This window comes from Mya arenaria, chromosome 14, assembly GCF_026914265.1.
Source record: "Mya arenaria isolate MELC-2E11 chromosome 14, ASM2691426v1".
In the NCBI taxonomy this organism is placed as follows: domain Eukaryota; kingdom Metazoa; phylum Mollusca; class Bivalvia; order Myida; family Myidae; genus Mya; species Mya arenaria.
The window spans coordinates 42694389-42712815 of record NC_069135.1 but is presented as its reverse complement, the minus strand read 5'-3'; the positions used below and the strand labels follow the sequence as shown (position 1 = coordinate 42712815).

Genomic DNA, 18427 nt, shown 5'->3' with positions numbered 1-18427 from the left:
ATTTATTACTTTGCACGGAAGTTTACAAGTTTACATGGAGATGAATTTCAGGCAGGTAAGTTCTTAGTAAATTGTCCAATTGATTGTGAAAAACATAATTACATCTTCTTTGCGTTTTTATATGTATATATTGGCTTGTGTTTGTCGAAAATAGTTTCATAACATGCTCATGTTGCCATTATTTGCCTACTGTCAATGTTGACCACATTGTCAATCAACTTTACATAAATAACAAGAGGGGAAAACGTTATGAGTGTATTACAGCTGAGGATAACCCAGGTCCTCATGTTCAGCATGCCGGCACCACAACTGCAGCGCTGCAGAATAATATAATCTTTTACAGCTCATACAAGCGATTGTCTAAAATAATAGACACGTTTTACGGGATTCTTCCAATCCCTAACGTCTAAACAGGTGGCAGATTTCACAAAAAAGGCAATTATTTGGCCCATTTGCTTTCATTTATTGTTATTGCCTGTCAACGTCATATATACAGCAATTGCCTTTCCCAACCCAATAAGAACACCTAATAGAAGTGATTTGTATTAAAATAATGAAAATATTGTGTTAAATAAGGTAAAAAAATGTAAAAATATGCCGATATTTAGGACAAAAAAGACAGAAAATCTTCCCGGTACCAATATACCACTTTTTTGAGGATGCTTTTCAGTAACATCTGGTAAGTATTTTATTCTTGTCTGTTGAATAATGTTTGCAAGAAATGTTAATTAAAACAATAATATATCTAAAATGATTGCATTTCGTTCGTAATATACTTAAATTTTCGGTAATTGGGCATGGTGATAACGTTACGGTAATCTGTCCTCGAATTGTTGTGTAACATTAGCAGACATGATCCACTGCTAACTGTTTTAAGCCTAAACACACATTTATTAAATCACTGAAAACAAAGACTACGTGTCGGATAAAAACAGTATTGCATGTAACAAGAAATTGGTCATTCCCGATCATAAAGTTTTTTAGGTCTAAAAATGTGTTAATGTTACACAAAAAGCGATTCTGTCCCATTTAAGCATGACGTGAATAATTTTCACCGACTGAGGGTTAACATCCGGGTAGCGATTACTTTTATATTGGACTGGTTCACAGTTGACATTGAAATGATAAAAATAGTGGTGAATACCGTTGATAAAGACTTAATCCAAGTTTGGCTCATTCTGTCCTTCGATGTAACATTAACATTATGTCACGCTAGCATTAAGACAAGCGCTTAATAAAGCAAGAAAATCGTTGAAATTTGATGACTTTCCCAGAGTCAATTATTCGAACATAACAATGTCGTCTGTAAACTATCGTTTGTAAGTATTCATTCGTTAGGTACGTAGTTTATATTGAATTCATACCGCTTTTGTGTTTGATATCGTTATTTATTGGACAGAATTAAGAATGCAAACGTTATAAAATGGACAGAAATATAGATGATAACGTGACAAATGGACATAACTGCAAATGTTACATTGGACAGAAACCTTCTTTTTTTATAAAACACATATTTATGTTTTGTTTTTTGTCATCCATTGTATGCTTTTGATACAAGCTTAACTGTTTAATACTTAATCTGAATTTGATTAAGTAAACTGAATGCTTATGTTATAATTGGGACAGAAGTATGTTTGCTAATGTGACAAAAGGACTTTTCCCCTAATGTTACATAGGACAGAAGCAGAGTTTGACATCACCAAGAGAGAATGCTTGAGATGAAAGTCAATATTTGTATGCTCATTTTGTGATTCATTGTGTTTCTTATTTGACAAATCTTATTTTTGACACAAACTTGTGTTATATATTGTATCTTTACCTTATTTTAGTCACCTGAATGCTAGTGTTACATTTTGGACAGAACAATGTGTGCTATTGGACAATAGGACATCTCCCCTGGTGTTACTTTTGGATTCCTGTTTGCCCCCCCCCCCCCCCCCCCCCCCCAGAGTATATAAAAGTTTAAGAACATTGTTTCTGTGCTTCTAAAACTGTTCAATCTAGTGACTGTTTTTATTCAATTTCAAACCGTCCCAGATTAAATTAACTGAATGCCAGTGATAACGATAAATTAGTTAAAGGCCTAGTTTAGGTCCATTTTCATAATAAAACATTGAAAACTGCACAGCAGGTCTTATCAGATTGGAGATCTGATAAGACTTTTTCTATTTTCCCTGAACCCCACCCCTGGACCTAGGGTGTGTGGTTACAATTGACTGGTGCATTATGACCAGTGGTATTGTGGCGCAAGTTGACGAACTAAATGTTGTTCCATGTGGAAGGAGTCTGATGAATAGATTTACAGATAATAAATTGACGTTGTATTCTTGTAGTATTTCAAACAAAACTGTTTTTTGAATGTAGCAAAACAATAAGAAGTGTTAGTAAAAGTAGTATCTAAAATGATCTGTTGCTAAAAATTTAAAATGTTTGAATTTATGGCATTTACGTTCGAGTGTTTTGTTTTAGTTTGTAAGATTGTGAAGACAGCTCTGTGAATTTAATCTCTCAAATCTGCTCCCTTGGTAGAAAACATTACGTATTGTGTTAGTTTTGTGAGGCAATGAGAAAGTACCCCTGGTGGGGATCAAACCAAACCCACGACTTCTTGTGTTAGAGGCAGACATATATAACTTAGAACACTCTCATATCTCAACAGAAAGTATGTAATAATTTTATTATCTCTTTCTGAACCATACCCTTGAAGACAAGAAGATGATGTGTAAATCGTCTGAATTGTTTGACTGTTGTAATTTACTTACATTGAACATTATTTTATAAGAATTGTCCTTTGCTGTGTCGGGTTGGATTATATGCAAGGTTACTGCGGGTGGGGTGGTTCTTGTTACAGTTTTTAAAGTTCTGGATGTTTGTTTGCCTTTTTTATGATAAGATCTTTTGATCAGTGTTCATGTCACTCTGTAGGCATATACAGTTCGGGTTAAAGATTTCTGATCAATCTCTAATGACACTGTGTATATGTACACAACCTCTGTAAATGGATCTTAATCTAATGCACCAGTCAATTGTAACCACGCCCCCCCCCCCCCCCCCCCCCAGGTCCGGGGAATAGCGGGGACTTTGACTTTCGGTTCAGCAAACCCCGGGTAAAATCCCCGCCCTGCGGGAACGAACTGATGGTAAAACCCCGGCCAAATGCCCCCCGCACCCCAGAGACTCTATATAAGTCAATATTTCCGCTATCTTGGCACTAAGACAAGACCACCGCACTCACACGGCCATGTGGGGCCACCTGGAAAGTAAAAACACAGCCCTTTTCCCCGGCTATCCCCAGTATACCCCCGGACCTGGGGGGCCGTGGTTACAATTGATTGGTGCATAATTGCCTAATTGTCTTATCAGATCTCTGATCTGAGTATCCTGCTGCGCAGTATGGGATATTTTAAGATAGAAATGGACCCTTAATGGCCCTGAGCCGATAAACCTACCGGTAAACACAGGAAATTGGCCCCTACTGTCAAACCAGTGTGATAAGAAGGAGATGCACAGCAGGGGATTATCATGCCAAATATTCCTTAAATTAGGCCTTAAAAGGGGGGAGGGTCACTTTTAAAAGGCTTAAACTAGGGCTTTAAGACACACAACAGTCTGATCTTTAGTTCTATTGTTGGTTTTTCGTATTGGAAGTTATTCTTTCCAGATTGGTATATTTATTTACGAGATTGTTTAATCAAACTGCTGCGGGAACAGTGTTTCCAGGTTTCGTCATTCAGTCTGACACCATATAAACTTAGGTCAGCAGTGTATTTATAAATCAGCATGAACAAAACTAGTAGGAACTATATATGAGAAGCAATAGAATTATATTGTAACAACAGGTTATTAAAATCTCAAATGAGTAAAACATTATAACAACATTTAAACTAAATGTAGAGTCAAAGAAACTATTTTCAACTGTAGAAGCTCATAAAATGTATACGTCTGTCACACTGCAACTTCGTCAAATCTTGTATGATTATTATGATTTTTTTGTGATTATCAATTGACTGTGTTTATCAATCATTTATATAGTTTGTTTTATACTGTATCAAGCTCAAACAGTCTGTGATAGGTTTGTATTTTATTTTGTTGTGAAACATTCTGTCCAACTGCTAATGTGACATACTGCTAATGTTACTCATTCTGTCTTGTGGTAACACTAGCACATACTCGCAATTAGCAATTTATAATATATATGTTTAATATCAAAGGTAATGATAATTGCACCATACTAGAGACATTTATATTACCACAACAAAACATTTATGTTTATAGCTTATCTGATCTGATATAAAAAGAAAACCTATGTTTGCAGAAAACATTTTCTGTCTTGTTGTTCAATTAGGGTTTGTTTCAATAAATTTATTTGAGAAAAACGAAACAATCTTTATTTTTTGTCTGTACAATCTGTTTTATAGATAAATAAACCATTTAGTGCAAGACAAAATACTTCTTTGGATCAAAATATTAAAAAAAAACAAGTTTTTACCGGCAATATTGTAACACTAGCACAAATGGTATGGTGATACAAAATTCTTTTTTTTTATAAAAATGCATAAATAAATCATTGCGAATGTTCTAAAATATGATAGATAAGAAATTGCTGTAAAAGATTATGTTGAAATCACAAATCTGCAATAAATTTTAAAAATCAATATTCGCCGGGAACTTTTTGGTCACCAAAACGTGAAATCTGCCAGGTGCAAAATCTTTTTTTTTTTAAAAATATTGAAATTGTGTTTAGTGAAGTATTTAATGTTTGAAATGGATAATAAAGGTTTATATTCATATTTTACCATGTAAGTGCAAAGTTATTTTGCACAAAACAAGCATTAAATGCATTAAAACACATGATTTACCTTTCCAATAAAACGAAATTTGACTGACACAGACAACAATTATACCAAGTGGAACAACTCGACCCTTATCGTAATAACTCAGCCACCTCCGACATGCTTCCAGATAGTCTTCGTAAAAACAGTCGTAACAACTCGGCCATGGCCGAAGTGTTCTGATTGTTGTAAAACTCACAGTGAACTGCAGCCTTGCAGGTGCTCCTCATGTATGTATCGTTATGTTTTGACGGAATGAAATGAAGAAAACCCCATCAAACTCATAATTATTCGGGATAATTATTTTTTGTGTATGGAACTAATATAAAATCAGTCTTACCGAAATTGTAAAAAATCTGCCTGTCCAACAGACAGGCACTTCGTAAGTTTTTGCCTGTCCAAAAAAAATTTGCCCGTCCAAATAGATATGTCATTTCATTGTCTGAAATGGCCGACTTTTGGCGATTTTATGTGACAGCAATATGCGTATGGGATCGACTAACTACCGCAAAGGCAAATAATCAGCAAAAGTTTTTATAGACATTTCGCCTCCAGGTACCTTTTCGCTATTTAGTCGTATCAAAATATGTTGGTCATTCGGACCGTCACTTTCGGAAGACCTGCCGGATCCGTACAAAATTTGCCGGACATGTCCGGTGGACAGGCACATTTCGGGAAGACTGTAAAATAATATCTGGTAATATTTCTTGTTTTTAAGATATTTAATAGACGTAATATACCTGGAATCCCGATTGGAATAACTACCAAACATTTGGTACAAAACAATTTGTACGTGAAGGATTTGCCATATCAAAAATCTTTAAAAAAAAATCTGTCAACGTACAATTATTTGGACTAATACAAGTGATACCCATTGCCTGCTCAAATCTGAACACTTTTGAAATGGTTTATATTATCTTTCCAAGTTTTTGTTGTAGTTAGTTAAAACTGTGTATGAAACATCTTTGGTTAATGTGTCAACATCTGTGAAAGTATTGGTTGACACTTTGGAGTACTAAGATGATTTTCTCTAAATTGATATACCTTACTAAAAATGTCCTAAATTTTGAATCAGATTTAGAAACAGATGAGACAGAAACAGTGCAATGTAATACAGTTTATGTTCATATAAGAAGACACGCAAAGGGATAATTGGGCAGCAAGTTTTTCCAACATCGTGAAAAACATAATATTTGACGGGGTAGTGGTGTGCTCCTTGTTCTCACTGTTGAGTGTTATAGAAACGATTACTGTATTTTATGTAGTGGTGTACTTCCAAAACTGATGAACTTGAGCAAAACATTTGAAACTTTTGAATTAAGATTAATTACAAATGTATATAACACAAAAGGGCACATTGCATCTAAATTCTACCTAAGATGAAGAATTGATGAATAAGTTTTGAATATAACATATACAACAATGATCAGACTATCCATATGGGTGTCTAAATGTGTGTAAATTCAGTCACGGTAGGATTGGTGGGCTTAGTTCCTGAAAAACAGTTTGTATTTTATGGTTGAGACCTCTTGGTAGATAGTCAAGTGAAGAGAAAGAGATATACATATGTACCTGAAGTGAGTGGTAAACAAATATAGAAAAGGGCTCAGCCCTCTCCCCCCCCCCTCTAAAGTGTCTAAAGTGTTTTTTATCCATCTGTGATGTACATGGCAAATACAGTATTTTCTCAAAACAAATTGAGGATTCAAGTGGTAGATTAATTTAGTAAATTTTAGAATCGGAAAACTTCGAAGATACATGTGTCATAAGCTGATAAGATTCAATGCGCTGTACACAAGGATATCAATTTTATGTAACATTTTTCATTTTAATTTGCAGTTGTATCATCTGGTGTTTAGTTCCTTTAAATACCTTATTGTGTAACTGTTGTTTAATCATCTGACAATACTTCAATTGCATTAATAATGATAATGTCTGTCACAGTCATTCAACTTATTTCCTGTTTGCTATTTGTATTTAACTTGTTCATTTCCTCTTTTATTGAAAAATTTACTGTGTAAATAATTCTGATTCAATTGTGTTATTCTGAATAAAACGTGTCAATTACAAAGTTATAATTAAAAACTTATTACTGATTGCAAATAAACTTTCATGATTTTCAAGTCAAGTCAAGCCAAAGCTTTTATTCTCTCATAGACATACCATAGTGTATGGCAAATGAGGTATATACAATATACATAACTTGCATGGCAGCAGATAAACATGATTAGATTAAGAATGTGATACCCACCAGAGTATCAGAGAGTCTAAATTTAAATTTAAATCTAGCTTACTAGTATATATATATATATATATATATATATATAGGCATCCTGTAATTTCTTGTTCTAAATTTGATATTAAAATGAAAATAATTGTTTGACTGGCAGTTCACTGAGATGTTTTTAATGCCATTTTTTTTATTCTTCAGAATATACTTTTACTTGCAATTTCTGTATTCAAGACCCAATCATAAAATATTTTTTTTAGCTTTTGCTTAACAGTGGTTTTTAACTACTTGGGATGTATTACCTCTTGACAAAGTCATAAGTTATTCAGACCACATTTGATAAGGATTGATTTTATAAAGTAGATTCAAGGATATTTTTTCTTAAAAATGATATCATCTAATGGCAATGCTTTAATATTACTCTATATATCAGAGATGAGAGTTTTTCATGTGTGTGATCATTTAGAAAAAGTATCCCCCAAAAGGCATACTTTTTACTTCTATATCAATCAATAAAGTTTCATTCCTGTCATGCTGGATTAAAGCATGTTTAAAGCATTGATTAATTGTGTCTTTAACTCCGCCCCAATTCACCAATTGTATTTCATCTGAAGTGCTACATTTATAGCCTGTTTATTGACTTCACACATCAAAGATACCATTACTGCTGCCATCGGTGATCTGGCGTTAACTTTTACGTATCACGTGAAACTGACTGCAAAAGTCAGGTGGGCTCAAAACCTACAAAGCATTCAAACATATACACAGTACTTTGGTTTTACTTCAACCAACCAATAAGATCATAGCATTAAATTGCAAGAACATTATCACAGGTGCCAACAAAATTATTTGAAGAGTTGAAACAGACTGTTTGAAGCTGCCGTCACATGAGGTGGTACAATTGAGTGATTGTCTCTTTGGTGCAAAATAGCATTGCTATTGTGTTCTATTTTTCCGATTTTGCTTAATGCTAAGTTAATTTTCAAACATTAAGTACGGCATTGTGTCACCAACTGGTTCATCTGATAACATAACATCAGTTACATGAATGATTACCTTTGTATAATCTCTTTAATGGAATCGTATTCAGAACTTAAAAAAGTGAATTCAAAGGGAAATTAAGGTAAGACATTAAAAAATATATAGTTTTCTAACTTTAAGTCTTTATCATTGTTATCAACATTATTTTTACTTTACCTCTAAAAGCTGCACTCTCACTGATCGATTGTTTCCTTAATTTTTTATTTTTTGTCTTGGAATGAGTCAATTTCTGCGTAAATGTCTGGAAACCAGTTTAACTAGACTGCTGACAAAAGAGCAGATTGCAGTTTTCATATTTACGTTTGTAAATTGATGTTTAATGGCTTAAAGTGTTACCAATGCCTGTTATTTCACTGAATTAAAGACACTGATGCCAAATTAGCTGATTCTGAGACGTATTCTTAAAAAAGGTCAAAACTGTCAATTTATGAGAGTGCAGCTTTAATGGTCTGGCAGAATAGATGTTTTAAAAAACAGATAAACCAATAGTGTTAAGTTGTATATGTACAAAGTAACCCAATAATGAGGGTTTGTTACTTTCATCTGTTATATTTCTTTCTATTGAAGTATTCAAGGTTTGTCAATATTAAGGGTTAAGCTAAATATTTCTCCAAGTTGAAGTAAGTTTTCAATGTAATGATTTCAATCCTCTTTGGGCTACAGTGTAAATATATTTAAAGATATTTCATGATTACATTGACCTGCTGTTCAATACATTCTATTCAGCATCTGAAGGGTATTACTTTCAGTCTGAGACAGAATGTAAACGATTTAAATTCTTTGAAAAATAGAAATGAATTGTTACCTATGTGCCACAGTCAAAGATTTTTTTCTGTTTGATCTTAAGCTTTTTTTGTAGTCAATTTACAAATATACAGTCAAAACCCATTGGCTCGATATTCGAGGGACCAGACAAAATACTTTGAAAAAATATTGAGCCAAGCCAAAATGCTTACTAAATGTGTATTTTTCTTCGATTTGTTTAATACATTAAATAAAGTCATCTTTGTTAGTTTCCTAATTCATCTCCGCTTGAGAAGAGTATTTATTGGTTCCTTTATCCGCATTGCACTTTTCGCAGCATTACATTATAAAACAATATCATTTAGATTTTTTCTGATTTATTTACGCAATAAATAGAATTATAAACACATATAATTAAAGATTACTCAATTACTCAAATAGTCTTTTAACCAATTATTTGTGGACTTTTATCATTTTTTCATAGATTTTTTTATTTTGATGTACAACTTTGGGAAAAAAACTTACTTTGGTGTAAATATGCTTTGAAATGTGCCATTTACAATATTTAATCAAACATCTGTTCGTATGAGTATGAATTCAAATTGTTATACTGGGTTTTGATCAAGAGACCATTTCAGCAACAACTATTTTGACAAAATAGAAGATGGCCGCTAAACCAGCGAGAATCACTTTAACTGCTATGCAGTGATCTCCTTTCTAGAGCGTAGTGCTTTATAATGCAAGGGGAAGTTGGTGCTCTTTGGTCTTTAATCGATTAAGTTCTGCTTGTATTATCAAGCCTGTTGTGTATGTAAATTACATGCATGTTTGCATTTTAATGTGCCAGTAGTCTTTAACAATCTCCATTACACTTCATTGAGTGAAACCAAGGTGTACATTACATTTTACAATATTACATAAGGGCGTACAATACACTTTAAATAAAAAAAATATCTGTAGTTCTGAAACAAAGACGAATATCAGCTATAAAAATACCTGAAATAAACCTGACAATATGAAGAAATATTATATTATAAATACAGTACTTTTTTGTCTCATAAATCATAGTGAAGTGGATAAATACAGATTCATGAATACTGCTATATATTATTTAGTGTTTAAGTGTTCTTATGGTGTATTTGAGATGTTGAACATATTGTATTTATTTAAAGAAAAAAATCTACAGTTGCTAAGCATTTTGTATGTATGTGATTAAGATTAGAATCTTCTATCTAATTTCAATTTATAGCGTATCCTTTAGAAATTTCAATGACAAGGTTTTTATCTGATCGATGTTTTATGGAGTTGAGTTAAAAATCTTCAATTGTGATGTTTATAAAATTCGATACAAAAACGGATTGAAAACATTCTTTTCATTTTATTGTTTGGAAACTCTCTACAAAAGTTTTGTTTTTCATTCTGTTTCAAGATTATTTAATCCATGTTTCAATCGTTAAAACGTTATCAAATGTTTGCATCTAAATTTCTAAAAATCAAAATGAAATTAATAAGAATATTTCTTTAATTAATATGAGTTGTTTTTTTTTCCTGGCTTAGGTGTATTTATAAGGGGAATGAAAGTTCATGTGTGAAAATCATTAATGTTGGGAAATTAATTTCATGATTTGAAAGAAATTTTCATAGAAAAAAACATTGATAGACTTAAAGCCTATTACATGTGTATATTATAAGTACAAAAAACAAAGAACATTTGATTGCATTCAATTTTCATTGTAGGTTGCCTTTGTTTCTGGACTTACATTATTGACAAACTCCGTATGTAGATAATTGTCTGACAGATATTTCCTCTTTGAAGTGCTTGTTCTGCACAATCGCCATTGATCTTATTATTTTGCTTCCTTCATTAATTGTGAACTTCTTGCGGATTTTTCTGTTTCCATGTAGGGCTTTTTTTTTTCAGCCATAAAATATGAAGTAATCTGTGTACTTTTTTGTTCTTATTAAGTTAAAGAAGTAATACACTTTGTATGATCAGGAAATATTTTTTAATACTTAAGTAGATCTAGTTTCAGACATCACGAACACTTTAACTCTGAAAGTGAAATTCATTTTTTTTTATCCTCATATAACATTTCCAGCAATTCTATTTGTTTCAAAATATATATAAAAAATGTACGATATGTTTGTTGGTACAATGACCCGACACTTTTTTAATCTTAATCATGTATAGTTTATATCATTTCAGAATCAGGCTATCTAGATAGGAATCTTGCAGTGATAAAGCTGTTCCCATGATGGTGTTGCACACCATCGACTTGTTGCAAGTTTTGACAAGACCGGTTCTCCGTAAATAAAAATGGTCCAGATGGGATACAGTAGCGACGAAGAAGATGCAGTGTTTGAGCCAGTCAAGCAGAAGTATACGCTGCGTAAACCAGTCACTCCATACATCTGTTCCACACCATGTGACTTTGAGGAAGAGAGAACATTTCTTACGGAAAAAATAGTTCCACAACTTGAAGACCTCTGTCATCAACGAGGAACACGATTTAATCCTTACGATATTCAGTGGAAACCAGATAGCTTTCAAACGGAGAGTGGGCACCTACTGCGAGTGAATTTAGACTTCATTGTAAAATGTTCACCATATTTTCTATGCCTACTTGGGGAAACGTATGGACCGCATCGTATTCCAGACATCGGGAAGTTGCCGGAAAGTCTTCACGCAATGACAGAGGATACGCCATGGCTGGATCGGAATTATCTAACAGCTGCTGCGGCTGGTTATAAGTGGATTATGAAAGAGGTTCACCAGAACTGCAGCATTCCAGAGTTGGAGATTATCCAAGCAGTGTTTCTGGGTGACAGTCATCGTTGCCATTTTTACTACAGACAACCTGAACACCTCGATAATAAAATGGATGGTACAAATTTATATGATACAAAATTTACTTAAATTTGAAGTATTTATGCACCAGTCACTTGTAACCACGGTCCAGCCAATCCCGAGTAAAATCCTCTCCCTTCGGGGACAATCTGCTAGTAAAATTCCAGCCAATTGCCCCCGCACCCCGGGATATCTAGGTAAGGCCCATTCCCCCTTATTTGCGCTAAAACTAATCACCGCATTCACTTGATACTGCAGGGGCACCTGGAAGGTTAAAACATGGCCCATTTCCCTGCTTACCCTGGTATACTCCTGGATCGGGGGGGGGGGGGGGGGGGGGGGGGGGCATGGTTACAATTGACTTGTGCATTACTTACATGTAGCCATTTTTATAAAAGTCTAGTATTATATATGTATCATAGAATTAATTACATTACAATATCTGCTTAAATAACATAGTTTTTAAATAAATAATTATGTTGATAGCATAGTGATATAATCGATCATTGCAAGATACAGAGTTATAAAAGCATTGTATAACGGGAAACAATGTATCAAAGGACAAACTCCATTTTAACTTGACCCACACTGTTTTTGTGTTTTCTTAACTGCAGACTGTAATATTTAAACAATGTGTATTTTTCTGCATTTTAGTTATAGAATATAGGCAATGATAAACTATTAAGGATGTGTATTAGTTGTCTTCAAAAGATTGTTTTTTTCCTATGGCCATCATGTTCATTTAATTCTATTTTTTTCTGTAAACCTTAATCTTCTTTTAAACTTGTTCCAACAGGTGCCTCAGAAGAAGAAAAGGCTCGCTTGACTTCCATCCATAAGCCAGACAGTGAGTACGCGGACCTGAATATCCGAGACCTTAAACAGAGGATCGTCAATAAGGGTCTACCAGTGAAGTATTTCCGCACCTGTGCCGAGCTCGGAAATCACGTGCTTGCAGACTGGAGGGAGATCATTGATGAGTTGTATCCTCCGTTGCTTGATGGTCCAAGTCTGTTAGGTATATGGACAAGATTTATTGTAAACACTTTAATTGGACACGGTTAAGTTTTAGGGTCATACATTTTAATTTTAATTCTAATGTGAACATAATGCATGTTACATGCGATTGTCCATCTGGACTGAACTTTGTCCAGGCTGTATCTTGACCATGCATTATAAGATTTTCAAAAAATTGCCATGAAGGTTCACTATGATGAGGTGGCATGTCTCGTACAAGACTCAGGTCTGTACCTCAAATGTCAAGGTCAAAGGTTGAAATGATCCTTGTTTGAGCTGTATCTTAACCATGAATTATGGGATTTTCAAAAAACTTGCCATGACGGTTCATCACGATGTTGTAGCATGTATAAATGATCCTGGAATCGGCCGTATGTTGACCATGCATTATAGGATTTATTGTATATGTTGTATGTTTATTGTGTTGCAATACATGCAAAACATGCAAAAATTAGACCACTTCAAAAATTCATGATTTTACAGCATTTGAAAATATGCAATATATTATTTCCTGCAGTCCAAAAAATTGCATCTCAAAAATTGATGACTTTACAGTGTAAGAAAATTGGTATTATGGAACTATTATACTTATATATTCATACTCACAAACAAGCTAAATTATGTTAGTGATGCAATATGTGTCTTTGTTTATTGACAGTAAAAAAATAACCACTGTATTCCTTAAAAAATCAAGTGTGTTTAAAAAGAGAATGTTTTCTCATGTCATTTATGTTAACCTGTGGCCCTGGTTTTCACAGATTTTGTCACATAGCTTTACCTTCTTTCCAAATTATTTTCCAGACCAGGAAGACTACAGAGAATGGTTGAGTCATGAGGTTTTCTCTGAGAGTCGACGTCACGTTTACCTTAACCACGCGGAGTTACGCAACTTGAAAATGGAGCTCACTACATTCTGTGAGAGTGTTTTGGACGAGTCTGGCTTGGAATTTGAAGACGAACTAAGCCAGCGGTTTACCAGTAACTCTGCTTCAAGTGCTCTCAGAAAACAGTAAGTTTAACGTATCATTAAATGATCAGGTTTTCCTGTGCTGATAGAGCCCAGAAATGTTTTTAAATGAATACCAGGTAAAACAAATAGTTTTTTAATCAAATCTTTTATTTTTTGTCAAATTTCAGCTTAACCACAAAATTGAAGTTCTTATTGTAAGATTAGCATAACTTCATACAACAATAAAAGGAATGAATGTGTTGCGCTGAGCCCTCGATTAATGTATATATCAATATGCATGCTAAATGTTTTACAATATTTTTGGCATTGTTATTGTTCGTGAATATTTGAAAGAAAAATCATACTAAAATCAGAATTCTCGAAAGGTTTTGAATGAACAGTCTCAAATAGTTAGATAACCAACCAGCTTTTGTTTTGTTTTCTTAAAATTGATTCAATTTTCCAAATTCGAACTGGCCGTTTTGTAAATTGAACAATACGTTTGGACTATCTGCTGTTGTTTTTTTTAAAAACAACATTTTTCTGTGTTTGAAGTTTAAGTGCTTCAGCTTAAGCACCCTTGTCATATCATGTCATTTCTAAAAAAACACATTAGGTACAAAAAATGTAATAGCATCTTGGACTAAAATGGAATATCTAGTTATCTACTGTATATGAAATGATATGATAGTCAATTAATGGTATTATATTTAGTACTTTTATCAAATTTATACATTTAGATATATAGATTATGTTTTACTCCTTTTTTATATAGTTTGATGAAAATCAATTATTGGTGATCCATAAATCATATATCTCCTCTGTAAGGTGCCAATTGACAGTAATTTGATTATATTTGATGATCTCGCTATCACTAATGGATAGTTTAATTATACAAATTGATTCTGTCTGTTACAGCCAAGACATTGTCGTAAAGCACAAATCAGTACTGGTTGTGAAGTCAGACCGAGGCATGGGCAAATCATCTCTGGTTGCCAACTGGGTTCGACAGTTTTCGTCAGAGAATCGTGATGTCAAGGTTATCAGCCATTTTATTGGAAGTAGCGGCAAGAGTCGTGATGTGATGACGTTCCTAAGACGATGTGTGTTGGAACTGCGTGAGGAATATATGCCTGATGGTAAGAGTGTGAATTTAATGCCTTTTGTCCAATCATCACCAATTTTCGTCAGAATGTGTATGGGCATTATAGCTTGAACAAGTTCTTGTCTGATCAATTTCTGTAGATACCTTTGTCCAATTATCACCAAATTTGGTCAGACTGTGTATAGGTCGGATATATTGGTGAGGTTCGATAAATAGCCATTTCACCTCAGTTAGTCTAGAGTTATGACATTTGAATTGTCAAGAACTGTCTTTACAAAAATTGTTGTCCTAAAATAAGAACGGGCACATTTTATGACAGTTGGCGCTCTTGTTGAATAATGAGAGTATCGGATGTCATAGATATATTAATTTAATATTTTGTTGAATGCATTTATTTGCTACTTACGATATGCTGAATAATTGTTTGACAGACTTTTCTTCATACATCAAAAAAGCAACGTTTATACATACAAAATAATTTGCAAGGTTTTGAAATTCACAATGTGATGACATCCCAGATATTGACAAAATATCACCCAATACAGAACCTGTTTGTTTTTTCATAGAGTGCAGCAGTGTGTCCAACCTAGAGCTTGTTAGTCAGAATTTCAAGGAGCTGTGTGGGAGTTTCCAGGCGTCCCTAACCCTCGGGCCATGTGTACTGCTACTTGATGGTGTGGATGAGCTAGGGGCCACACTTGACCTCTCCCCTCAACAGGTACTACAAGTTGTTTATTACTGCTTGGAATATGTTATTTTGTATGAGTTTCCAGGCTTGACCATTTCCTTTGTCTGGTATTACAGGTGGTGTATTACTGTTATTGTTTCATATTGTAGAGGTATGACTAACTTTCAGGGGTTTTGTATGGTCTGCAGAAGATAACTGAAACAGGGATTGCTTAGTCTGTTGGCGGCGTCACATTTCCTTCAATAACTTTTTAATAACTAGAGTCTTCAAACTTAGTCGGCGCATTGGTCATGGTCAGAAGATCTCCTCTATTGATTTTGATCATGCTGATCTTTACTAGAAAAATGATGAGCACTTCCAGCAGGAGACACATCTGATTTCGTGGAATTCTTAATTGAAATAGTTTTTGTTATGTCTACATTTCTTCGCATGTCTCTTCCAGATAAAGTCATTTTCATGGATCCCACTACCATTACCGCCCCAATGCAGAATTGTGATCACAACCCTTGTGTCTGACCTGAGCTGTACGAATCTCAGAAAACGTCCGGACGCTTCATTTCTCACGCTGTCAAATCTCAACACAACAAAAGTCAAAGCCGAGCTTTTAGAAGACCACATGCAAATGCATTATGAACATCTGAAAAGATTCCAGCTTCAAACGCTATTTGAATCAAAGATGTCAGGGCGTCCATTGTTTTTGACGATTCTTGGTAACGAGATGTGTTCACATGGTGTGTACACAGAACTTGATGCATATACGGAGACAATACGAGAAATGTGTACATCTATACGTGACTTATATGTGCGATGTTTTAAGCGCTGGTCACGAGACCACAGTTGGACATATGAGGTGTTGTCAGCTGAGCAGACGGAAAGTGAAGAAGCAGGTATAAATGTTTGAAATATATCTTAAACAATGATAGCTATTGAATATCAGCCTAACATCCGATATAGCCAAAATTGAATTTTAGATGAGTTTTAAGAAACTGTCTTAATCATGGTGCATGAAATTAAAATGTTACTGTCTCTTAGTGTAACATAATTTATGTCTGCTTTTGGTTATTCTTATTTATTTATTTATCAGTTAAATCATGTTTATCAGAATCAAAAGACAGTACTTTCTATTTCCAGATTATATTGGTTGGGTGCCAGATGTGTTACGTCTGCTAGCAGTGTCAAGGTCAGGACTCACAGCCAATGAAATTTTAGATGTTCTGGTTGCTATGGGATACCAGGAGAATGTCAAGGTCACGCAATTTGATTGGCTAGTTTTTCTGAAGTGCATCGGGGAAAACATAACGGAGAGTCCATATGGAGTTTTCAACTTTGCACATCAACACATGAGAGAGGTGGTGGAATATGTGCTTCTAAGTAAGTATCTCGGTATCTTTGCGGACGGCTTTGGTTAAACTATATATACAACTCAAAATCTTCTTAATCTACAACTAACATGTCTTCATAAAGGCTTACATATTTAAAGATTTGATTTTTAGTTTAAACATTACAAATTTTACAACAATTTAGAACAATTGAGATAAGTATTATGATGACTTATACTAAGCACGATGTTTGTCTGAGAGGGTGGACTTGTGTTGTAGGGGAAATCGGACTAACTAGAGAAAACCAACTTGATCTAGTGACTAACAAAACTCACATGTGCCAGGGCTTGGAATCAAACCCAGGATGCCTTGTTGTAAAGCAAGTGCACTTACCACTGTGATAACCCGACAAAAAATTATTAAAATTATATTTGATGGTGATACATCAGTTATTTGTCCAACAGGTTTCCTTCATTTTCAATTACCTAAATGACTGTCTGGTTTATGTCTTTTATTGATATATTTTATTATTTGTTAAGTTTTATAGTATTAAAAGTATAAACCAGTATATTGTATTTCAGGTGATTGTTAGCAATTATTGATAACATGTAGAATATTACTCATCATATATGATAATGAAGTACCATATCAATAATTCCATTAGGACTTTTGCATGTTGAACTATTTTATCTTGAGAGTTTTATAAATGATCACTGTCAAATTACAAACAATAACAAAATGAGTTCGGAGATTTTTTTTTCGTGTTTCTTATTACATAACATAAAAGATAGTATTAAAAATTGGTTGTATGGGACTAACATACAAAGTCATACAGTGATAAAATAGTCTTAAAAATTATGTATGTAGCATCCTATTTGATGTCTTGCAGGAACGGTAAAGCCCTCCACTGCAGAGCTGATTACTCTGTCGGATGTTGATCAAGTCTGGAAGAAACAGAAGCAGGAGTTCCACGGTCATCTGGCCCAATATTTCCGCACACTTCCACATAGCCAGCGACGAGCTGAAGAGTTACCATGGCAACTATTGATGGCGGGGGACTTTGAGGGGTTGAAAGAGGAATTGACCAATCCTGAGTAAGTATTTATAATAATTTATACTGATTTGTTTAGCTCAATTGAGAATACAGATGCGGAAAGCTGATATAAAAAGGCAACAGCCTAGAGGCTGTTTCATCAAGAACCTTTGGAGCAATTCTGTACTAAGGAAGATGTTCTTCAGAGCTGTTCTACTGTTGAAAATCTCTCGGAAAGAAGATTAAGGAATAAGCCTGGCCTTCTTGATAAAACAGCCTCGTGAATCCTTGATAGAAACCAGTTTGGTAAGGAGCTGAGGTCAAACTTAATTTTAAGAGTTAGGATGAGAATAATATTGAAAACTGCCCCTGGGCTAGTATTCAATATTGATCTTATCCTTATTCTTAAATATGACTCATTTATTCCATTCAGCCTATTTGTCAGCTAAATATACAGGCCAATCAAAACACAGTTTCTAATCTTAATTTTAATTTCAATATACATTGTAAGTTGCTTATTGAATAAAGCCCCTGGTATCCATTTGGTGAGGCCAATACAACACAAATGTGGAAGGGCTCAAACTCACAACCTCTTGGGTGGGACACCTTTACCACTAGACC

General features: G+C 34.1%; 1 protein-coding gene across 3 annotated transcripts in view; it reads left to right on the top strand.

The window, feature by feature from the left end:
• LOC128217035 (TPR repeat-containing protein DDB_G0287407-like) overlaps window positions 1–18427 on the top strand; it is a 68221-nt gene continuing 49794 nt past the window's right edge. Inside the window, exons 1-9 of one of the 3 annotated variants that reach the window (XM_052923850.1) lie at window positions 1–55; window positions 11054–11732; window positions 12492–12713; window positions 13514–13721; window positions 14580–14800; window positions 15333–15484; window positions 15897–16341; window positions 16586–16825; window positions 17663–17867. In XM_052923850.1, the coding sequence (XP_052779810.1) occupies window positions 11165–11732; window positions 12492–12713; window positions 13514–13721; window positions 14580–14800; window positions 15333–15484; window positions 15897–16341; window positions 16586–16825; window positions 17663–17867 (2261 nt within the window). In that variant the 5' untranslated portion in view covers window positions 1–55; window positions 11054–11164. Of the gene's footprint in view, window positions 56–662; window positions 680–9956; window positions 10048–11053; window positions 11733–12491; window positions 12714–13513; window positions 13722–14579; window positions 14801–15332; window positions 15485–15896; window positions 16342–16585; window positions 16826–17662; window positions 17868–18427 lie in introns of those variants that run through there. The other 2 variants (XM_052923851.1, XM_052923848.1) reach the window with 2 other exon arrangements.